The sequence below is a fragment of the Xiphophorus hellerii genome, chromosome 4, assembly GCF_003331165.1.
Source record: "Xiphophorus hellerii strain 12219 chromosome 4, Xiphophorus_hellerii-4.1, whole genome shotgun sequence".
Taxonomy (NCBI): domain Eukaryota; kingdom Metazoa; phylum Chordata; class Actinopteri; order Cyprinodontiformes; family Poeciliidae; genus Xiphophorus; species Xiphophorus hellerii.
This window is the reverse complement of record NC_045675.1, coordinates 27,360,505-27,383,177: the sequence shown is the minus strand read 5'-3', so window position 1 is coordinate 27,383,177 and position 22,673 is coordinate 27,360,505. Positions and strand designations below refer to the sequence as shown.

General features: G+C 40.8%; 1 protein-coding gene across 1 annotated transcript in view; it reads right to left on the bottom strand.

Moving 5' to 3' along the window:
* The window catches only part of LOC116718929 (immunoglobulin superfamily DCC subclass member 4-like), a gene marked incomplete at its 5' end in the record, with an annotated part of 36,247 nt that overhangs the window by 9,251 nt on the left and 4,323 nt on the right, over positions 1-22,673 (bottom strand). Inside the window, 15 exons of the mRNA XM_032561231.1 lie at positions 886-988; positions 1,939-2,073; positions 2,178-2,348; positions 3,112-3,239; positions 4,205-4,388; positions 4,521-4,622; positions 4,758-4,970; positions 5,811-5,993; positions 6,845-6,982; positions 7,460-7,624; positions 7,726-8,136; positions 8,443-8,595; positions 9,161-9,295; positions 14,811-14,950; positions 17,792-17,933. Coding sequence (XP_032417122.1) covers positions 886-988; positions 1,939-2,073; positions 2,178-2,348; positions 3,112-3,239; positions 4,205-4,388; positions 4,521-4,622; positions 4,758-4,970; positions 5,811-5,993; positions 6,845-6,982; positions 7,460-7,624; positions 7,726-8,136; positions 8,443-8,595; positions 9,161-9,295; positions 14,811-14,950; positions 17,792-17,933 — 2,503 coding nt within the window. The remainder of the gene's footprint in view (positions 1-885; positions 989-1,938; positions 2,074-2,177; positions 2,349-3,111; positions 3,240-4,204; positions 4,389-4,520; positions 4,623-4,757; positions 4,971-5,810; positions 5,994-6,844; positions 6,983-7,459; positions 7,625-7,725; positions 8,137-8,442; positions 8,596-9,160; positions 9,296-14,810; positions 14,951-17,791; positions 17,934-22,673) is intronic.

Here is a 22,673-nt window from a genome sequence, read left to right as displayed (position 1 = left end):
TATACTCACTCAAGTGACAATGTAAAAGAAAAGATGGAAAGAGGAGGAAATATTGAAATAATAAACAGGTATATAGCGATGTATGTGAAAAAATATCAAAGTAGAGGGAATTCTTATGGAAAACGTCATATATATATATATACACATTTTTTTTTTCTCACTCCCCTAAATTAAGAGTACATTTTTCATAGGAGCCTTCTATGCTGATGAACATGTAAAATGATTGATAATACCCATGATCATATATATTCAAGACATGTTCAAAGATAAAACTGTTTTGATAAGATGTAATACAAAAGAAAAACTCTTGCATGTAATTTGCTTTTGAATGTTTCTGTTCAGGAATAATACATATTTAGTTGAAATTCTAATGAAGACTTGCAATAACAGAGAAATTGGGACAGAGAGAAGCAGAGACTCTAAACCGATTTCGCTGGAATTAATGAAGAAATCTACATAATGGAAAAACTGACAAGACTGTAAGAGCCCCAAGTGGAAGAAGAAGAATCAGCTATCTGAGCCGACTTGATGTTCTAACCAAGAGCATCTCCCACTTTTTTTTTCTACTTTAAAAATCACAAACTCAGGAGGAAGCGCAGAGCTGTTTGACGTTGCGAGCAACGCTTTTATAACCGTCTTATGCAATATTAAAATCTCTGAAGAGACTGATTTGTATGATTTCATCTACTAAAACCCATATGTATCGAAACTAACAGAAATAAATGCTTCTAGCACATCTTTCTAAAGAGCTGTCAAATATAGAAGTTTCACTTTTTTAGCTGAATCCCCCTTTTAGTTGGACTAAAGTTTATTGAGGTCCACCTTCAGGGCGTTCTTAGGAATTGCAGCTAAAATAGAAAACATGCGTAGAGTGTAAACACTGACCTGGGTTTGCCGTTTCGAAAGCTGAAACACATGCAGAGGAGGATGCAAATAAGTCCCAAGCAAACGCCGACTATGATGCCTGTGACTGCGTGAATGTCCAGCTCTGGTAAAACAGGCAAAGCAGAAAAAAAATTAGGATGTTTATTAGGCTAAACATACAAATTTTACAACGTAGCACAGAAGACAGGTAGAAAATATTTGATCCTGCTACCGAGTTTCATATTTGACTTATAAATCACTAGAAACATTTTTTTATTTTAGCTTTAGGGAACGCTGCAATGGCTGGAATGATGGCTAAATTGAAATCAGCACAATTGAGACAGGATGGACTTATTTTTCATGTAGGGGAACGTTAATATCGTCGAGATATTTGGCTGCATTCGACTTGTGGAGAGCAGACCTTTGTTCATATTCATTCATATTGGCAGTGTGGATTAGCAGAAGAGGAAAAAAAAACAGATGGCAGGAAAACTCAGCCACCCACACATCTCCACTTCCATTCACATGCAAACAAGAGTGTTACTCTGTGTTCCTCTGTTCACTCGAAAAGTTTCAAAGTAAAAGGTAAGGAAAAGTGAAAGACCATTTTGTTTGTTAGACAGTCTCTATGGTCCTGGCTCAATGCTTGCATAAAGTATTCAAACATTCTCATTGATGTTTTATGTGATAGACCGTAACACAAAGAAGTGCACAATTCTCAATTGTTTCACAAATAAGTGAAATTTTTACACATGAGAGTTTCTAGGAAAGAATATTATAATTTACCAGGTCAAGCTCAGACATATTGAGCATTAAATTTAACATTAAACTTCAAGTCTTGCCCCAAACACTCAGATAGTTTTGAGTTTGTACTTTGACTAAGGACGCACGACAGCATTTGTATCGTTATCGATAACTAAAACTGGGCCGACATCAACGTTTATTTTCCATCTTGTTGCCATTTGTGTTTCAGGAAGGGGAGTGGAGGAGGTTGGTCATGTGGCAGTGATAGTGATAGTGATGCAGGGCAGGACTGTGGGGCGTTTAGCTGAAGCAGAGAAGCAATATTCATACCATATGTGGACAGGGGAGTCTGAACATCCATAACGGGTGAAAAAGGCCCTGATCCCACTTTTGTGGAAGCTCCCACTTTAAGGAAGTACCGAGTTCCCCCTGACAAACCGTGGACCTCCACACTAAAGATGCCCCCTGAGAAAGAGAACATGAGCGACACCAGCTGTGACACAAACAGCTGCATCCAGTATCTCCACTATGAACATGTTTCAACGCGCAATCGTTACTAGAGAACATACCACCCTCGGAGAGATTCCTCCACTCGTCTTCAGGCTCACTCAGGTTGACGGTGTACAAAATCTTGTAGCTGACGATGATGCCATTTGGCTCCAGCGGAGGGCGCCAACTCACCAGCACAGACGAGGAGTTCAGAGCTCTCAGCTGCAGCTCCTCGGGTGGCGTGGACGGCCCTGAGGGAGACAAGAGGATCAGGTAAGTCATCAGAGCCCAGAAATGAGGCCTCACACAGCTGGGGAGTGTTTATTGTCTTGGTGGGGGATTTGACTCGCTGTGTGATAGCCATCTGTGTCCTCATGTCCCTGCCACCTGGGTACAAGAGAGGATATACTATGAGGGCAATGGGGGGGGACAGGGAGAGGCTTAGGTGATGACGCACGTTGGAGGAGAATGTGAAGAGGTTAGCCGGCGCTATAACGATATAACCCACCCCTCATTCCAATTCAGCAAACAGGGGTCATTGGCCATTTCCACACCTGAGCGCGTCATTAGTCAGTCAGTTATTAGCAACAACTGCCAACCGCGAATCCCCGTCTGATCAGTTCATTTGCTCTCTGCACATAATTACTTCCATATATAACATGATCCATCAAACTGCCAGAGGTACACACAGTGCAGATTATTCGGGCCTCCAAAAAAAAAAAGAGCAAGGTCAACTTAACTTTTACTGGAACAGATAAAAAGATCAACTTCAAAAAAAAAAAAAAAAAACGCTCGCCGACTCCGTCACTTGCCGCTTCTCATCAAGAGACATTATCAACTAGATTTTTTTAATCAACTCGCCCAAAGGAAGCTGCGTATGAGCGTTAGCGTCAAATAGAGCCCAAAAATAAAAATAAAGAGCTGAGACTTTAAAAAAAAAAACATTTTCTTTCCACCAAGTGCATGCAAGAAAGTTCATACTTGTCATATTTGTACTGCTCTGAGGATACTCACTGTCAGGCAGGGTGGCCTCCACCATGGTGCTGCTGAAGGGTCCTGCAGTGTTCACTCCATTGGACCGCACTGCCAGCTCATAGTGAGTGAAAGGCCTCAGCCCCTTGAGCAGGATCTCCAAAGAAGAACTGCAAAACATCAACAAGTCAGTCAACGACCACACAATGTGCTGTGCATAGTTTTCATGTTTTCTCTCCTCACACAAAACCTTAAATTAATGATATTCTGTAGTTGTTGGGATTCCTATGGAGCATTTTATTTAGTCAAAAATAAGTCTGAGCAATGTCTACATGATTTATGGACATCTAGGATGGATTTGGGGGAGATTTAGTGGAAAAAGTTGTTTAGAATGAGTTTAGATGATCCTTAGAACTCAAAGGATGCATTTCTGCCAGCCCCGTGTAGTTTGCTTGAATCAAAACTCTAATTTATTGGCCTAAAAAGTCTGGTTTGTTTGGGGAGGTGTGAATGCGCACTCAACGTCTGATGCAGACCAAAAAAAGTAAACTCTGGCCTGCCAACAGAGGTCTCGGTTCGGTTGAGGTGAACTCTGGCGCGGTTCGAATGCATATTTGTATGCCAAGTGGACCAAACACCACTCGATCCAAGAGACATTTTTTTTACATTTTTGGAATTGGCATTCCATTTAATTGTAATGCCAATTGGTAGTAGTAGTTTCCTATGTTCCTCCAAAAGTAGGAAACTGACAAAAAAAAAGAGGGGAAAAAGAGAAAAGAAAGGAAGATAAGTGGGCCAAAAAGTTAAAAGGGAAAGAGAGAGGTAAAGATAGAAGAGAGGAAGAAAGGTAAAGAGAACTTCACTTGTTACGAAACAATCACATCCTCTAGGGAACAAGTTCAAGTCACATCTAAAGTCATTATTTTTGAGACTTATGTGCAACTGGAGTCCAAGTCTCAAACACGAATCCCCATCTCTCTCCTTAAATTTGTTCTACATGCAGCCAAGTGGAAAAACCGGAACACCTTACGACGGCCCTGTGCGTTTTTTCGAACATATTTGGATATATAAAAATTGTAACTTTTATTTTAACAATACTGAAAACTGTCTCAGATACTCATCCTGATCTTCCGACCTGGTGTAATAAGAGACAAGAGAGGCGTTGGTGGTTCCTGCTGGGCTGCAGCGCACCGTGTAGTTGATGATGCGCACGTTGATGAACCGAGGTTTCTCCCAGCGGAGCCAGATGGAGGTGGAGCCGTTGGCCGTGGCTCGGATGCTGCTGGGGGGCAACGGAGGGGACGAGGACGGCCCAGAGGCTGCAACACAAGCGTACCATGACTCCCTTGAACGCCAGAAAGTGCAAATGTTATTCTGGCGTCATCAACATGGAGACGTCATGTTGGGTTCTTTTACTGTTTAGAGATGCATGCCTCTAAAGGAAGTCTTACGTCTACCATGGATCTTATCCGTCCTTCCCTTCCACACTGCAGCTGCTCCATCCTTTTGCTTGTCGAATGCCCAGACCCTCACCTCATACTGCCGGCCAGGAGCTAATAAAACGCAGAGGAAAAACCCGGAGAGACATACTTTTAAAGTAGTATTCCATTTTCTCGGATACAAGACAAATGTACAGAGATCTGTCAAAACGGCGCATTGTTAGATTTTAGAAACGACTAACATCTTACCGAGCCCAGTCAGCAGGTGATGCCTCGCCTTCTTCCGAAGCCTGACGGTGTGTGCGTGCGACGTTCTGTCTCTGATGGAGAACCCATCAGTTTCCGCTTCCCGATAGGAGAGCTTGTAGCCAGAAACCAGCGTGTGATTTGGTGAGGGTTGCCATGTCACATTAAGAGTGGTCACTCTGGTTCTGACCTTCAGCTCAGAAGGAGCAAAAATCACTGGAAAAAGATTATTTTTTTTTTTATTTAAAAAAGTGAAGATTAGCCCATTACAACACTTTCCCCCTTCAACTCAGCTCGTTGAAATATGCCGATACAACTTTTAAAATATATCGTTTTGCTTTTTTTTTTTTCTCCGAAGAGTTTTTGCGGCGCTAGTGGCTCGTATTTTTTCGACAGTAGGCAGACAGGAAGGAGGGTGAGGAGAGGGGGGAAGACATGCGGCAAAGGTTGTCGGGACCAGGAGTCGAACCCGCGACATCCGCGTCGAGGACTAAGGCCTCCAAACGTGGGGCGTGCTAACCCCCTGCGCCACCACAGCACTGTCATTTTGCTTTTTACGTTATTTGTGTGATCGGTCTGAGCCAAAATCAAAATTAAATGATGAATTTGGTTAACTGCTCAGCCCGGTTATGGTGTGTTCATCATCTTCTGGTTGACAAAAAGCTCTTTAACTGAGTTTAGGTCAGGTGAGATTGCTGTCCAATCGAGCTTAGTGATAAAGTTCATTATAATTTACCAGAGGGACCAGGTGCCACACCTTGTTAGAAAATAAAAATAAAGAGTTTGAAGCATGAAGTGCTCTCAAACGTCCTGGTACAAGGATGACCTAACATTATTCAAACATCGTTTTTATTTCATTTATTGCCGTAATCAAGGCAGTTTCTTTATTTTTGGAGTACAACAGGTATGAGCCTCTAAACGGAGGTAATATTTAATATTTAAAAGCCTTCTGTGTGACATGTTGCCTACTTTTTGTATCTCGTGGTTTTCAAAATGACACATGAAGTAATTACCGCATAGCAAATGGGGACGCAGGTGAGTCAGGCATTCTGTTACCTGTGCTGTTGTCACTGGGGCCATTGCGAACTATTGTCTGCTGCAGGACCCACTCAGACGGAACGCCGAAGCCCACAGCGGTTCCAGCAGCTATCCTCAGTCGGTAAACTTGGTTTGGGCGCAGCTCCCTGAGCGTCAACTGAGTCTCATTGCCCCTCAGCTCCACTGAGAACACAGTGCCCTCTGTTGAAAACACAGAGCACACTCCGATTTCTCCAAGGCCACAGGGGGTTTTGAAAGAGAAAGTGGACAGGTACATTTTTTTTTTTTGTATAATTATCTTGCAATAGAGAATTGTACAAATTATTTCTAAAATAGATGTGCTGTTTCTGCTTTATATTATCTACGGAAAATTGTTATGGAAATAAACTCCATAGAGAATTGGACTGGTAAAACGAATCAACCTGTAACGAGAAGAAGTCGGTTTAATTGTTTTTGTTCTGCATCTCAGAAAAGAAAAAAAAAGAATCCACTGGATAGGGTTTGCATTGTTCCATATATGGACATGGTGGTCTGGAAATATGTTAGGAGATTTATGATGAAGTAGGAATTTTTAGCAAAAATGTTTCTAGTACCATCTATAGGCAGAATTTATTTTAATGGCAACACTTTTAATGAGTTGCTTACGGTGTCCCAACCTTTGGTCGATGTGTGGAGGGACCAAGAGTGATTTTAATTTCGTGTCTCATTTAATGGAAACACAGCAATTGTGAAATTATGTTCTTTTCTTTGACATTAACATAATTTGTAATGGAAACAAAACAATAAGGCAAATTCATTTTTAATTTGATTAATATGAGTATTAAATAATATGAAAGTGTTAACACTGTCCTGCAAATTCTTAACTCTCGACATGCTAAGAGTTCATGAGAGGGCGGGGCCGGGTGTGGACTCGGTAGGTTGGGCTTGGAACCCATATCCAACTGCTTGCAGCTCTAATTATTAGTGTTACGTTCCACAAATTAGTTTTCAGTAATTCTCAGTGGGTCACAAAAAAAAAGTGTTGAGCTTGTCCATCAGTGAAGATTACTCACTCTGATCCAGCGCACTGTAATCAATGCGGTAGCGGGTAACAGCCCCTCGGCTGTGCTGTGAAGTCAGCGGCTGCCACGTCAGCCTGATGTCCGTGGGGGACGTGCTCGCGACGGAGAGCTGAGGAGGTGCACTCGGAACTACAAGCAGAAAGGAGGAGACAAGACAAGCTGATTGCCGTGCGCAGTAAGTCCAAAAATGTTTGATAGAGTTTGACAACACAGCAGTGTTCTGGTAAAAAAAAAAAAGATCCATTTGTAGAAGCAAAAACAGAATGTGAACTTGATTTTGCCAGTGAGGTAACTACAAAATCTAAAGCATTTTTTGCATGGGTAGCATTGGTCATTTGTCAAGTCCTGCAGCCGAACATACAGTATGTCACAGGCTTTAGTTTTTAAGATCTGTTTGTGTTCCAACCCCGGCTAAATTCGCTAATTGCTATCCACCTCTGAGTACACCTGTATCACTCGGATGCAGCTGGAACACAAACACGCCTTAAAGCATGCAGGATCTGATGCAGCTTTTCAATCCGAGAGCAGAATGACCTTACTTTGTAATTCTTTGCTTTATTTATGAGTTTAGTTTCATTTGCCTTTTATAAAGGTTGAAGTACTCACCATCCTCAAGCATCTCTATGGTTATAGGCAGCGATGGAGGACTGGCTCCCATGAGCGAATAAGCCACCACAAAGAAAGTGTAGACAGTGTGGGGGAGGAGCTCTTTGACAAGATACTCTGTGGTGTCGTTGCTAACTGCTAACGAAGAGTCCTCATTATCTGACCCTAAAACGAATGAAATTCATATCAAATATGTGGATTTCTTTTAATTGATTTTTTTTTTAGCTCCTTACCACATCCGCTTAAAAAAAATACAAAAAACAAACCTGCAGTGAGTTGGTAGTGCACGGAGTAGGCAATGATTTGGTCTGTGTTGTATTCGGGTTTCTCCCAGGAGAGCAGGGCCGTTGTGCTGGAGTACGGCGTAGCAGTCAGGCGGCGAGGGCGGCTGGGGAGACCTTCCTTCACAATGACCGTCAGCCTGGCAATGGCGCAGGCTGTCCCAAGCCCGTTTTCAGCGATGCACTGATAGTAACCTGCGTCCTCCAGAGCCAGCTGGTTGATGAGCAGGACCCCAGGGCTTTGCACCTTCATTCGCCTGAAAGATCTAATGGGTTGGCCGTTCTTCAGCCAGTGCAGCACTGGGAAAGGTTCCCCAGAACTGTTGCACAGAAACCTGGCGGTATTCCCCCTGGAGAGGGACACAGACTCCGGGGGCTGAACAATCACTGGAGGGGCTGTTTAAAGAAGAAAGTGGAGAACCCTTAAGAGTTGCAGCTCGAATCAAACTGCATTTTTAAAGAAGAGCTTAAAAATCCTTGTTATGCACACACAGAAGAAAAATTATTATTTTACATTCCACTCTTTCAAAATATCATGCTTACTTGTTTGGGACAAAAATGCATTTTTGAAAGTTTCCCCATTTAATTAATGCTTTAAATTACATTAGGCTGTTAATACCGTGAAGATGCTGATGGGGACTATCCTCACTCACTTATCTCAAGATAAAACTCAGCATATAAATGGTGTAACATTACTCTTACCAGCAACGCGCAACTCGGCAGCAGCAAAAACAAACTCTCTAGTTTTGGGCTTGTTGGCTCGGCAGACGTAGACGCCGGCATGGTGACGCCTCGTGTCCCTAATCACCAGGTTTGTGGCAAAGACGATCACGTCTGTGGAAATGGGCTCTCCGTCTGATCAAAAGAGAAAGCGATGTGGAGAATCAGCACAGAGAAATAGCTGCTGGTAACTGACTGGAGCAGAGATCTTTTTTTTTCAGTCTTATAAATGCCAGAGAAATGTTACGGAAAGGAAATGCTTTGAAGAACACGGGACAGGATCGGATGGGAAACCTCACAAAGTGGCCAACAGGGGGCTCTCTGATTTTTCTTAGACAGGGTTCGCAGAGATGTCTAGATGCAGTAATAACAACCACACTCTTAAAAAAAGCATGTGGTTATTTTAAAGTCGTGGTACTCATTCGTGACTTTCTTACCAGTTAGCATGTGTGCAAAGGAAAACATGTCCAAGTTACTGCAAACAGGCAAACTTACAACTTCTCATCTCATCAACAAAGTTTAAGGAAAGTGAATATGGTTAGTCTTAGGGGTGCTTAAGGTTTAATTTGGTTTTGGTGTTACACCATGAAAAAGGAAAGGTCTAGCAGGTACTGACTCCTCGGGGCACTGAATGACACTAAGCGGACTGGATAGGTAGCACCAGAAGCTGTGAATAAAATAAATTCTTTGAAAGTCCTACCTTCTCTGCTCCATGACACCAATGGTTTTGGCTGGCCTCGTGCCACACACTCCATCACAGCAGGATGGCCGAGCACCACTGTGGCATTCTGGGGTGGCGCAACAATTACAACTGGGCTTGGGCTGTCAATGGAGCCTGTAAAAAAAACAATAGTTTATCTAGTTTATATACTTTGGATGAACATTATCAGACTATGTTTGAGACTCATGTTCTTCCAACCAAGAAATGAAATTAGACCAGAGGATACTTAGCAACCCTGAACAGGAGCACCTAGTTTAGATCAACATTAGATTCTTTTTCTTCTTTTGCTCTTTCCTTTGATTTGTTATTTTGTTTGTATTTCCTTTTAATTCCTGTAAAGCACTTTGTATTGCCTTGTTGCTGAAAATGTGTTGTATAAATAAAATTACCTTTACCTTTAATATTGGAGTACACTTCAATGTAGGTATTGAAATGACAAAATCTCATACTTTAAATTTGGTGTGAAATGTTTGGAATGTTTCAGCCTAGAACTACTAAGGTAATCTAATTTAATATACATTTTGTCCAAAAAGCTTTTTTTTTTCCCACTGGACATGTGAGATAACAAAAGACTTCTTCATTCAAAGTTATTTACTTTCAACTTAGCTCAACAGATTCAATGAGCCACTACCTGAAAGGCTGAAACTGAAGAAACTGGAGAAACAGGAGGTGGTGTGTCAGTGACTATGACACCTGATAGTGCAAAGTATTTGGCCAGAAGGTCGAGCCAAAGAGAAGATTACACAGAAGAATAAGGCTTTTCAAGGGCCCTAAAAGGTAAACCATTATATCAGGTCATAGAATGGTTTCAGTTATCCAACGGAAGAACTCTACTCCTCCTTAGCGATAAAGAATGCCAATCAACGAAAAATGTCTCTACGCGTCTAATAAGCACTCGTTTCTTGATCACACCAAAGTCGCTAAGGTCCAGCAAGTGTTAATGAAAGAAATAATCTCGGCAAAAATGGTCTTGCATACTGTAAACACGCATTAATCATTGACATTACATGCAGCAAACCTTGGTGATGCAAAAGGCTTTAAGTGGGTCATGCTGCCTTTGCAACAACTTTCTAGCAGAGGGTGCCTACAAAGTGATGCGTCTGATAGGTGTGGGTGTAGTGCACTGCCAAAAATAGAAGCCATAGCAGAAAACAGACCGAAGAAAAACAATAAAAACCTCTAGCAGTGCCTGTTCATGTCTTAGGTTTTCCTCAGCTTCTGAAGTATTTCAGTCTATTACTTCAACACAAAACTGCTGAAGCGTTCCTGTGGGTGTTGAGCTATTCCATTCATGGAACTGAAACGGAGCGAGGCGATAACATTAAATATGACAGAGGTTTAATGTAAACAGACAGCATTGCTAAGTGCCTCCGTGATGTTTTTTTTTTTTTTTTAATGAAAGCAGCGAGCCATTTTCTTGAAAAACCTGAAAACATGACCTCTCTGCAGTTGCAGATGAAGAGGTTCATTGATTCATGCAAGTCAAAGCACTAAATGCTTAACAAATCTCTGAAAGACACCAAGTGTAAGACTATTTTCAACACTCTAGTCTATTCCAAATCACGCTATTGATTTTGCCTTGGTTTAAGGTAAAGAAAATCAGCACTATTGTCCCTGCGACAGAAAAAGCAACTGAAACATGCCTCGGTCTCTACCAGACTGTGGCACTTAACTGAAGGAAGTGTCTTAGTAGCTTCAAAATTTACCTCTCAACATATGTCAGGCCTATTTTGTCATATTTTGTCAGCCTTTACAAAAACGATGCAGTCAACAACAGCAGACCGTATTTATATGGTTTTATCCCACCTACAGCAGAACTAACTTGGAGAACAAAATCAGCTGCGGCATGGTTCTGTGTTTTGTCACCTGAGAGTTCAACACATTCTCACTTTGTAACTTGATTTTAGAGTTACACTCAGTCAAGTCAATCAAAAATATCCCCGAGTTCGTCAGGGATGTGTGCTCAGTTCTTTGCTCTTTACTCTGCTGACAAATGACTGAACTCCCTAATTTGTCACAAATCAACTCTTCAGCAAAGAAAATGGTACAACTGTGGTTTGACTCATCAGCAACACTATGTGGATGAGTGACCGCTCTTTACCGGCAAATGTCCTTTTTATGTACGTATATTTTAAAAGTCTTTGCAGTAGGAGCAGAACAGATGTCAAATTCCTTGTTTTGTGTGCACAACCTTGGAGCTGATTCTGACATATTTGGAGTTATTTTTCCTGTCAGTAGTGATTTTTGCCCTTTGCCATGTGGAACTCCACCCTTACTGAGGTGAGAAAGGCACGCATTGCTTTAGTTATTGTTCTGGGGTGTTTTGCGACATTGTGGATGCGTTAATGTAATATTTCTTTAGGCTAGCCACACCAGGAAGGTTCACTCCGATTGAATGTTTTCTTTATTTGTTGCTCTCACTGTGCTTTGAAGGAATCGCAAAGTCGTAGAAATGTCTTTGCAATCCTTTGTGAACTAATAGATGTGATTTATATCGTTTCTCGACTTCTTTGAGATCAGGGTGTATTTTGACATGTCTTACCCTTCCTCTTTGCCCCTCACACTGAATCTATTTAAAGGGATTGCTTGATTGTGTGAGTCAGGCAGTGATCAGGGTTTGGTGTGACTAGTGTAAGTCATTCAAAAGATGAAGAAGGCAATTACATTTTACTCAGGGCCAGGTTGGTTTGGATAACTTCCTTTCCATTTAATACATACGATCATCATCTATGGTGTTGTTTGTACGTTTACCATCTTCTCTGGTACATTTTGAAACATTAGAGTGTGGCCAAAAAGCAAAAAAATAAAATAAAATAATAATGTAAATTTGTTTTAAACATCAACCTTTATTGTGACTGCCAATAGTTCACCCAGCTCACTCAATTGAGTAACCACAGGAGACTGAGATCTTCAGTAAGAAGAAAAAGCCAAGAACCTGATAGAAGATGAATGTTGCCAACGAACCCTTGCAGAATAAAGACTTCTGCATATTTCAAGCAAATATTGCTTGCAATATTTCTTGAAATATTGAAGCAATATTTCAAGAAATATTGAAGCAATATTTCAAGCAATATTGCTTGAAATATTGCATATTTCAAGCAATATGCTTTTCATATTTTCAATATGCTTTCAATATGTATTGAAATGTATTGAATATGTATGTATTGAATATGTATTGAAAGCATATTTTCAATACATTGAAATATGTATTCAAGCACTACATATTTCAAAGTAGTGTTGAAGGACAAGCAATTAAAATGTAAATGAATCCTGTATGTGACATCCTGATCGAAGGTAAAGCTTTGCAAATGAAATGTTTTTGATAAGAAACCATGCATCAGAAAGTCATTTGTCAAACAACTTAGTTTTAAACCCCCAAAATTATACCATATATAAATATAGCTAATAATCTTCTGCTTAAAATCTGACTTAAAATGAAAGGAAGTTGATCGACTGTAAAAGGAATCGATAGTATTTGAAGTGGAATATGTTAAAAATTTGACTTTCTCAGTTCATATGTCCTGTCTACATTTAGTCTAAATAATTAGCTTTACAAATCAATTTTATGAACCCCAAGGTGATTTAGGAATCAAAAAACATGTTATATTTTACTTTTCAATCACATTTACATTTTTTTTATTTTCTCTAAGTCAATATAATTTAAAAGTAACGTGGGATCTGTTGAGGAAAGGTGGTTGTCAGAAATCTTACTTCATGAATTGCAACACGGAATGTAATTGTAAGGTGATCTATGTTCTTAATTTGAGCTTATTTCTATTTCAACTAACATAACAGTCCCGTATTTCAATTTGATTTATTTTGCTACAGTGTTGTACATGGGAACTGTTTGTTTTGCACTCACTTTTGATATACATACAGAACCATTTCTTCACTTACATTATGCAAAACAAAAATAACCCTCCGGACCCCCCCCCCCCCCCCCCCCCCAAAAAAAAATAAAGAAAAAGGAAAAACACTTGCGTTTAGTGTGACAATTCCTGTATTTTGCACCATCAGCCTTCATGCCTATTTTCATCAACGCCCTTTGACTTCTTCACCTGCTCCGGTTTTGGACATGGCTGAAGAAACCCAGCAGGTAACACTACCCCTCAGGAAACTCTTGACGCTCAAGTTCTTGGAATACTTTAGCTGATAGTCAACAACTCTCTATGGTATCGTCTAACCCGCATAGGTATAGAAATAGATTCTTCCATTCCAGAAGGTTAGTATTTGAGGCAGCTGACACAAGAACAATTTGTTAGACACAATTTTGATTGAGGAGCTTCTTAATTTAGCTAATCCAAAGTCTGTTATTAACCACCAAGTTGTCTCAATTAATCATTATTACAGTGACATGAAATGATACATTTCAGTTTAGTTAGACTTGTATGCAAGGTTTTTTAAACACGTTCTTCAACAGGAGACATTTGCACACATTCCCTTGTTATTTGGTAGTGTTGTCATTAAACCACTTTACAAATAAATTTCAAATATAATTAAGGTCACTTTCAATTGGAAGTTTTAAATTCCTGAATTATGTTTTTAGCTATCATTTCAATATTTTAACACTATGATCGGTGAAACAATTTTTTTATTAATTGTCACCAACTGAAAATAGGAAATGCTTAGTCTGAATTAATGTAAAATTGAGTATGGCTCTTTTGATCAAACATATGCAAAAACATCTGGTTTGAGCTGCATGAGGCATCCAATTTCATTAAACTGATTTACTTGAACTAATCTCATTTAAACACGCAATTATTTTAAAAATCATATCCCCTGGTAACAGATACTACAACACACAGCTACCCTATTAGATAAGCATATCACGCTCCCTGAATAATAAAACCAATATGTAGTTTATAATTGTATTATCAGCATGCAACCTTTCTTGTAGTGCTACATTAATGTGATTTACTTAGATGGATGACCTCCCTTGTGCCACAGTGTGAAACCAGAGGGCAGCTCTCTGAGGATCCACTGAGGTGAAGGTGAACAATTTCTCGTGAATCACCTTGAGACACGGCGCCAGGGACATGAAACGTCACTGCAACTGACGCAGTGTTGATGTTCAGCCTATTCAAGGAATAACATGGAGACTCAATCATTGCGTTTTTAGTGTTTCAGCAGTTTTATTAATCAATTATATTGACAATAATTGATATATCTGTCAGATGTAACTCTCGCATAAGGTTAGATATGATATCCCATAGGCAGATATGTTCCAGCAAGTGCTGACTGATAATTTTGTATTCTTAGTATGCTTTTCTTTTTTTTCCTTCCTCTTTCCTTGATTCTGTCGCCTCCCTTGCTGTGCTTTTGATTGCTGCTGTGTCAGAGACTTACTTGATTCCAGTCGTCTTATTTAGCTGCAGCCTAAAACGAAAAGCAGGACTCTCCAGCGGTGCCTGATTGTCCCACTTGGTCAAGCTGCCCTAGCTCTCCTAAATGCAATATTTCAACATGGCATGTTTTTACAAGCTATGTTTCTTACGGTATCTCCTTTCGCTCTATTCACCTACCTGGATTTTACCCCGAGCCCAAGGACACTTAAAAGGAAAAAAAAATAAAACTCCACTTGAACCTGGTTCCCTATTGAAAAACCGCAAAGCGGAGCAGCAGACCTCACCTGTTGTGACAGTGAGCCTAGCTTCGCTGCTGATGTTCTTCCTTTCAGAATTGGATGCCACGCAGCGGTAGAAGCCCTCATCCTCTTTAGTCACCTTCAGAATCTGCAGCACCCCATTAGGAAGAGAAATGAACCTGTTGCTCCAAAAGGAAAGCAAAAAAAAAAAAAAATACAGAAAGAATAAGAGAGAGAATACAATAAATGACTTAGTACACTGATCCATGAAGCAGCAGGCTGATGAACTCTACTGTTTTGTAGTTTTCCAAATTGGTTTTTTATGAAATAGAGATTTGACCTGACAGGACTTCAGTTACTAGCTGTACACTAAAACAAATTAACTGTGTGTTGGTCTCCCTTTTCTGGTGAAACAACCCTAACACATTGACACATGGACATGAAGATGTACTGCTGTGATATCAGGCAACAAGATGTTGGCACGTTTGTCCAATGAGTCCCATTGGATTGATACCAGGGGAAAAACAGATTGAAGACCTCCAACCTGTTGTGCTTCTAATTAAACCCTTTTTCCCCCCTTTTTGGAAGGGTACCTTATCTTGTTGAAAAAGGCCATCTGTGAATGTCATTTGAATGATAGGATGCGCATGATGTGCAATACAATGGATTAAAGCCGTCATGGAGTCCCAGCAGAACACTGCCCAAAGCGTCACTCTACCTCTGTGGGCTTAACCTTCCTCCTATACAGCATTCTGGCGCCACATGGTTCCCAAGTTAAGCAATGCACATGAACCTGGGTTATATAAAAGCAAAGCAATTTGAGCTACAGTTGGCTGCTGGATCAGACCACATGAATCAACCTTGCTACTTGGATGCAACATTGAGCCTTGGCCCGTCATGAACCACTGTTCCTTCCTTGAACCAGTTCTGATGGATTCTGACCAAAGCAGAACAGGAACAGCCCACAAGAGCTGCAGTTTAAGAGATGATCTGACCAAGTCAAAGTCTTATGCTCGCCCATTTCTTCTGCTTCTACCTCATCAGGTTCCTGGAGAAAACATTCAGGAATGTTAAATAAATAAATAATAATTAAATAAATCCCACCTGCTAGCAGGTGCATTATCAAAAGGTAGGTGTTATTTGCTTCACCTGCTTACAGTTAAGAGAATAACTCAAAGTAAATAACAGAAGTTCTGTGTTCAGGTACAAGATTTAAATCCTATAGAAAAATTCTGGTGGCGCACACGCACACACACATCACCTTTGGAAGTGAAAAAAAAAAAAAATCAAGCCCAAGATGATTTATGCTGCAATCCAGCGTATTGGTTTTTCAAAGACAGAGAACATGACCAAACCATGGCTACTTTAACGGATGCAAAGCGGACGTGAGAAAAGTTGAAAACAAAGAGTGACTAAGGAGAGGCTGTGAATAGGACAAGCAAATAATAAGAAAAGATTAACATGATGAGCAAAGGAGAGGGTGAAGGTTAACAGCAATTGAGGACATGGAGATAATACCTAAGAGATGGCAGAGGGTCTGAGTGAGAAAAAAAAATCACCTAAAAGCAAAAGGTAACAAAAGCAGAAAAAGGCCTCTGTTTCATCAGCTATCCTTTGACTGATTTCTGCGAGAGACCCATTAATACTGCCTGGGGTGGGAGAGCCACACTGCACCAATAAGACGTTTTAAGCAGCAAGCTGTGTGGAGGTCATGCCGCGATATAGCCGACATTAACAGTTCAATCTGCGTAATAAGACCGAAAAGAAATTCACTGACCCCAGGGCCACAGCAAAATGTCTATTTCGCTAAGCCATAAATGAGAATATTTTTGAGAGCCTTGGCGAGGGAGGTCTTTTGAGGAGTCACACATTTGAAGTTCTTTATACATCTTCTTTAATTTCTTTGAGCACACAGAAGACTATTACATACATGTTATGTTTCCACAAGAGAAAGTCCCTCTTAAACATGTCGCTTTAAAAACAAGCCCTGCTCTCAGATGTCCCCATTTATGCCGGTCCAGTTTTTGACCAAGAGAAAGAAAACAAATCCTCGACTCAGCTTTTAAAGGATTGTATACAGTGTCACGGCTACACCACCCTAACATTGAGCTGTAGTGATGGAAAGAAACACGACTGTTCAATAGGAGCAGACAGTTACCGAGCGTCAAAGATGAGTGTTTGTCTCGTGAGGTCACATCACTGCCAGCAAAGACGTGCACAAATGTATAAATGTTGCACGGTAACATTGTCTTGTTTTCACTAAGGTCGATCCCTCAGGAAATGTAGATCCACATTAGTTGCAACGATCGTTATCATACTCTTTAAAATATGCTTGCTGATATTCGTCATTATTACTGGGGTATGATACCCTTTTACTGCGGTATCAGCAGGGAAAAACAGCAAAAGGAAAAATATAAAACACATATTTTACTGCGTTTTATTCATTTTTTATTAAAAATCTGAATCTAAAAAAAAGAATGTACCCTGCATTTCAGTCAATTTCGTGGAACCTTTAGTTGCAAGTCGTTTGTGGTTCGTTTTTTGTAGTTTTGCACATCCAACAAAAATGTCAATTCGTCTTTGAAGAAAAGCTCTGCCTCTGTCTTGAGAGCAGTTTCAATGTTTTGCCATGAATTCTCAAGTGGATCCAGGTCTGGACAGTCAACGATATGAAGCTAAACAATTTTGTTGTAACTTTGGCTGTACGTTTACTGACACTGTGCTAAATGGTGGATCTCTACACCTGTCTTCGACACTACCTGAGCCTCTGGCAGAATCAGAGTGAAATGGTCCACCATACTTTTTCAGATTTATTTTCCCCCTAAAGATTTATAAAAACCTGGACTCTCGTCCGTTGCAATTCAAAAGTATGTGCTACTCTGTGCTGGTCTATCGTGTAAAATCCAAATAAAATGTGTGACTGTAATGATACAAAATATTTTTTGCAAGGCACTGTGCATATCTCCTTTTACCAACAACATCTGCGTGAGAATATTAAATGCACTTCAGTCTAACACACAACTTACCTTGTCTCGTCAGTGATAGTCACTTTGTCTTTTTGCCATGTTATGACAGGTGTGGGTACTCCCTCAATCTGGCACTCAAACCGAGCAGAACCCCCAGTGGTCACCGTTTGTGGTGACGGCTCCTCAAAGAAGCTGGACAGACCTACACAGGGGAAAAACAGCAATAATGTATAACCCATTGAATGAGGTCAAACACCTATATAGGATCGATAATTGGTCAATTCATTGCCATGTCATTAGTTGGGTTAAAACGGCAACATGGTTTCAAACAGTTTAGTATCTCTTCAAACCATTTTGCTATTTCTATGACACAAATTATAACTCACTTGTCTTTGCAGAGACCTTTAAAAGTAACATTTTAATTTAAACAAAAGAATACGTGTGCCTGAGGGGCAATGTGAAGCACCAGATGGCAGCAGTGAGTAAAGTCAGTGAACCTATGACCTGTTACCCCCCACATGCTGGTGGGGGTGAGAAGAATGAACAAAACAGCTCCAAGTGTCCCTCACCACTTCAGCCCTAGTCCTGACTGCGATGAAAAGTACGGGGGATGGATCAAAAGAGAGAAAACACATAAAGAAAACAGAGGTGGGAGACCAAGGGGTTTGAAAAAAAAGTACAAGCCAGCAGAGAACTGAAAACCCTAAACAAGACTGGCACAGATAATAAAGCTTCCAGTTAAACTCACCCTACAACGGCTTGTGAGAACAAACAGGGAGGCGTCCAGATGAGATACGCATTCTCAAACATTCCATCAATTTCAGTGACAGATTCTCTGTGTGAACAGATCTGCATAACCAATTCAGAACAATTTGTCAGACTTGATGTCAAAACTGTTCCGCGAAACTACGCATACAGTGTTTGCGAAAACGTTGGAGCTATATGCCTGCTGGCAGATGTTTTAGTGTCTCACAGAGGACATCTTTCAAACACTTAGGACAATACTCAGACATAGCAATTTAGTATTGTAGTGACCTCTAACATTCATTTAGTGACCTCTAATATTTTACACTATACTTTAAACATTGCATATATACATTTTACACATACAATACATTACAGGTGCTGCTGTTATAGTAACAACTTGTGAAGAGGACAGTGATATTCCTGATCAGTGTTGCTATAACAATCTGTTGGAATAATTGGAAAAAAAAAAAGATCATCAATGTGGTTTTCTTTGCTTCTATTTTTTATATTATTTATCAGTTAACTTTCCCAGGATGGGCCGACTGAGCAAAATTACACCAACTGCAGAGCAAGGACTCATCCAACAGGTCACAAACAGACCCCACAACAAAATCCAAAGAGCGGCAGGCCTCATTTGCCTCAGTTAGGGTCAGAGGTCATGCCTCCACCATAAGGAAATTACCTGCATGATAGCGTTCCAAGACATAAACCACTGCTCAGCAAAAAGAACATTAAGGCTTGTCTCAGTTTTTCCAGAGTACATCTTGATGATCCCCAAGACTTTTGAGGAAACAATCTGTGAACTCTTTGGAAGGTGGGTGTCCTAATGCATCTGGCGTAAAAGTAGCACCCATTTCACACAGAGAACATCATACCAACAGTAAAACATGATGGTGGCAGTGTGATGGTCTGGGACTGTTTTGCTGCTGCAGGACCTGAATGCCCAGCCAAAACACACCGGCATCTCCACCGCTTGATGGCTGAGGAAAACCAAGATGAAGACTTTGGGGTGGCCTGGTCAAAGTCCTGACCTGGATCCTATTGAGATGCTGTGGCATGACCTTAAAAAGTCCAACACTCCTCTACAGCTGGAAAAGACCCACTGCAAGTCATCACATACGCTTGACTGTTATTATAAAAACTGCATTTTGTGTTGACTTGTGTTGTATTTGACCCGTAAGTAAATAGTTTTTAAGGTCTGAAACAATGACGCATGGCAAAATGTGCAAAAAAAAAAAAAAATCCCAGAAAATCGAGAAAGTGGGAAACTTTTCTTCACACCATCACATCCAAACAACGAATACATGTTCTAGATAAGAACACAAAACAGTTTCTATTAGTTTTTGCAGCAGTATGAATCATTGTTGCTTTTTCCGTTTCAAGAACATGTTTTGTCCTAAAACTAATGCAGCGAATCTCAGTTGCTATCACTCACGATTTATCAACATGAGAATCTCGTCGCTGATCACAACAACTGCTGGCGCTAGCGACACCCTGTCTGTCTGTCCGTTACGGCACTGAGAGACCAAAGTTTCTCGGTGTGTACACAAAGACCGAAGGACGTGTGGTAATGGTAGCAGAAGGGATCTGATTCATTTCAGAAAGATCCTGAGTTGTGAGCTTCAGAGGAGGCGTTGATGATTAACCCCTGACACATCGCTCCGCACCATGACCTAAATCCCAGAGCTCCGCACGATGTGCGGAACCGGCGCCTGACGCGATGCCAGACTGTCCGAGCGTGGGCGAGCTCGTGAGTCAAGGGGCTTTTGGGCAAAGCTGCTCTTTCCCTCACAGTGTTCGGTCCGCGTCGGTGCCTGCAGACACACTCCTTGTGTTTGAATTGGTGGATTAACTTTGTGTATCTCCTCTCTCACGGTGTGTGCACACGAGGGTGAATGACAGCAGATAAGCAAGGGTGCACAGCAGCAAATGTCAATGAAAAGAGAGAGAGAGGGGAGGGGGTTGTTCAAAGAGGGCCCTTTGCCCATATCGCAATGGGACAATGGTGATTGGCCGGCCTTCCACCTCTGATTCTTTCAAAGTATATCTGTGTACATCTTTTTTTTTTTTGTTTGTTGTTTTTGTAGAATCTCAGAATTTGAGATGAAATTCCACAGAAGATCCATCCGATACCCCAATGATCACCCACGTGGTTAACGTCTGACACAGAGGTAACTTTTCATTGACATTCTCACAATAAAGGAAACATTCCAAAACACAGCTATAAATTAGGATGGATTTTTAGGCATCCTGTAGTCACACAACTTATAAAAATAAAAAAAACGGGGCCAAATTTAGTTAACCCCTTTTCTTTTTCTTGTCTGTCTTGACTTTCCCCCCTGCTCTCTCCCGCTGTCTTTGTCTGTCCCTCTCTCGGTGCCCCACTCTTCGGCCCCTCGGCTATCAGATTGCAGCGTTTTTCCCCTCCCCTTGTTCAAGCAGATAATTCCACCCGTGACCTCTTTGCTACCCGGCTCTAGGGCTGAGATTGTGAAAGCTCATCAAGCATACCTCCAGCCTGGACGGGCTATTTGTAAAAGCTACCATGGAGCATGTGCAACTCGGTCAGTTCGGACACGCAAGAAGGAAAGCCCTTCAACGCTGCCAAAAAGAAGATTTTTAAAAAAAATGTCTCCTTTGCAGGACCGCGCAGGTGTAAGTTTTGGGAAAAAGATAAAAAAAAAAAAAGGCTGTATTGACTTGTAGAAGGACATCATTAAATACATTGGAATTTTACAAAACTGTCTCATAATTACCGTAGGAAACTTAATTACTTCATGTTCAACAACCACACTGTATCTGGCCTTGTTTGTGTTTATTTCCCTTCTGTAAATAGGCTGTCTGCTGTCTTTGTCTACACACTGAAGGAGAGAAAAAAAAATCCATCGCTCTCAGAAACTGTATTTACAAAAAAAAAAAAAGGAGAAAAAGTCCTTGTCCGTCTCTATGCCTTTCAGGGACAAGCACATGAGTCATGCTTACACGGCGACTGCGAAACCAGAGCAGGTGGCTCTCCTAATGTGTTTTCACAGATGTGATCTCTGCTACATTCTCTCGCGAAGACACCGGGGTGGGAGGGATGAGGAGGTCTGCTCGAGATCCGACGACCGGGCAGACCTGCTTCGGACTCCCTCACATCCGACGCCTCGTTTCGCACTTCTGGTTCGTTTCAAAAAGGTTTTTGCAGAGAACTCTTCATGCGCAGACTGCAAGATGCACCGACGCTGTATTCACGCTCCTTAAATTACGCATGTTGTCACAGTAAAAATCCACAAGTCAATGTATTGTACTGCGGTTTTACACAATATGCCCTACCAAACACTTTGTGTGTATTTGCAAAGTGAAAGCAAAATGTGACGCTTTTATTTATTTAGAGGAAAATGTGATATTATTTGTATGGATTTGAATTCTGTCCCTTTAAACCCGATTCCCCTACAAAAAAATCCACTTGAACTAGTCGCCCAACGTCATCAGTAAACAGTATTGGACTGTAAAAGGCTTGAGATTTGGGTGGAAATTCATCTTCCAGTATGTTGAGAATACTCTCAACATACAGTCAGGAGGTTACAATGGAATATTTAATATCTGAGCAATTTCACAAGTTACACTGGACCAGTCAAAGTCTACACCTAAATCCAATTGAGAATCTTTGACAAAACTGGAAAATTACTCTTTACACACACTCTTCATTCCCCCCACCCCTGACTAAGCAGTTAAGGAACTGGCAAATGAAAAATCAGCCTCTACAATGCTAAAGCTAGTGCAGATGAAGACCAAACAATTTGAAGCTGGATTTGCAGTGAAAGAAGATTCTACAAAAATATTCCCTCAGACAGGATGAGTACGCGTGAATGCCGCACACTATTCAATATTTTTTGCAGTAATATTTATTTAACATATAAATCTCTGCTGCCTTTTTTGGGGGGTGGGATGGTTAAGCATAAATAATTGTATTAAAATACATTGAAGATTGAAACTGTAGCTTAACTACAAGGGGGTGTGGATCCTTTTGCAAAGCTCTTTCATTATGTTAGAGGCTGGAACTCTCCAAATTCTCATTTGCTTTTTTTCCCCCACCCGTCTTAGCATTTAATCCAACATCTCCCCCACCCCCTCCCTATTAGTACTTTAGTCCTTATTGTTCCCCAAAGAAAAGATCCTCATAAATAAGCATGCAGCAGCTGACAAAAGACAG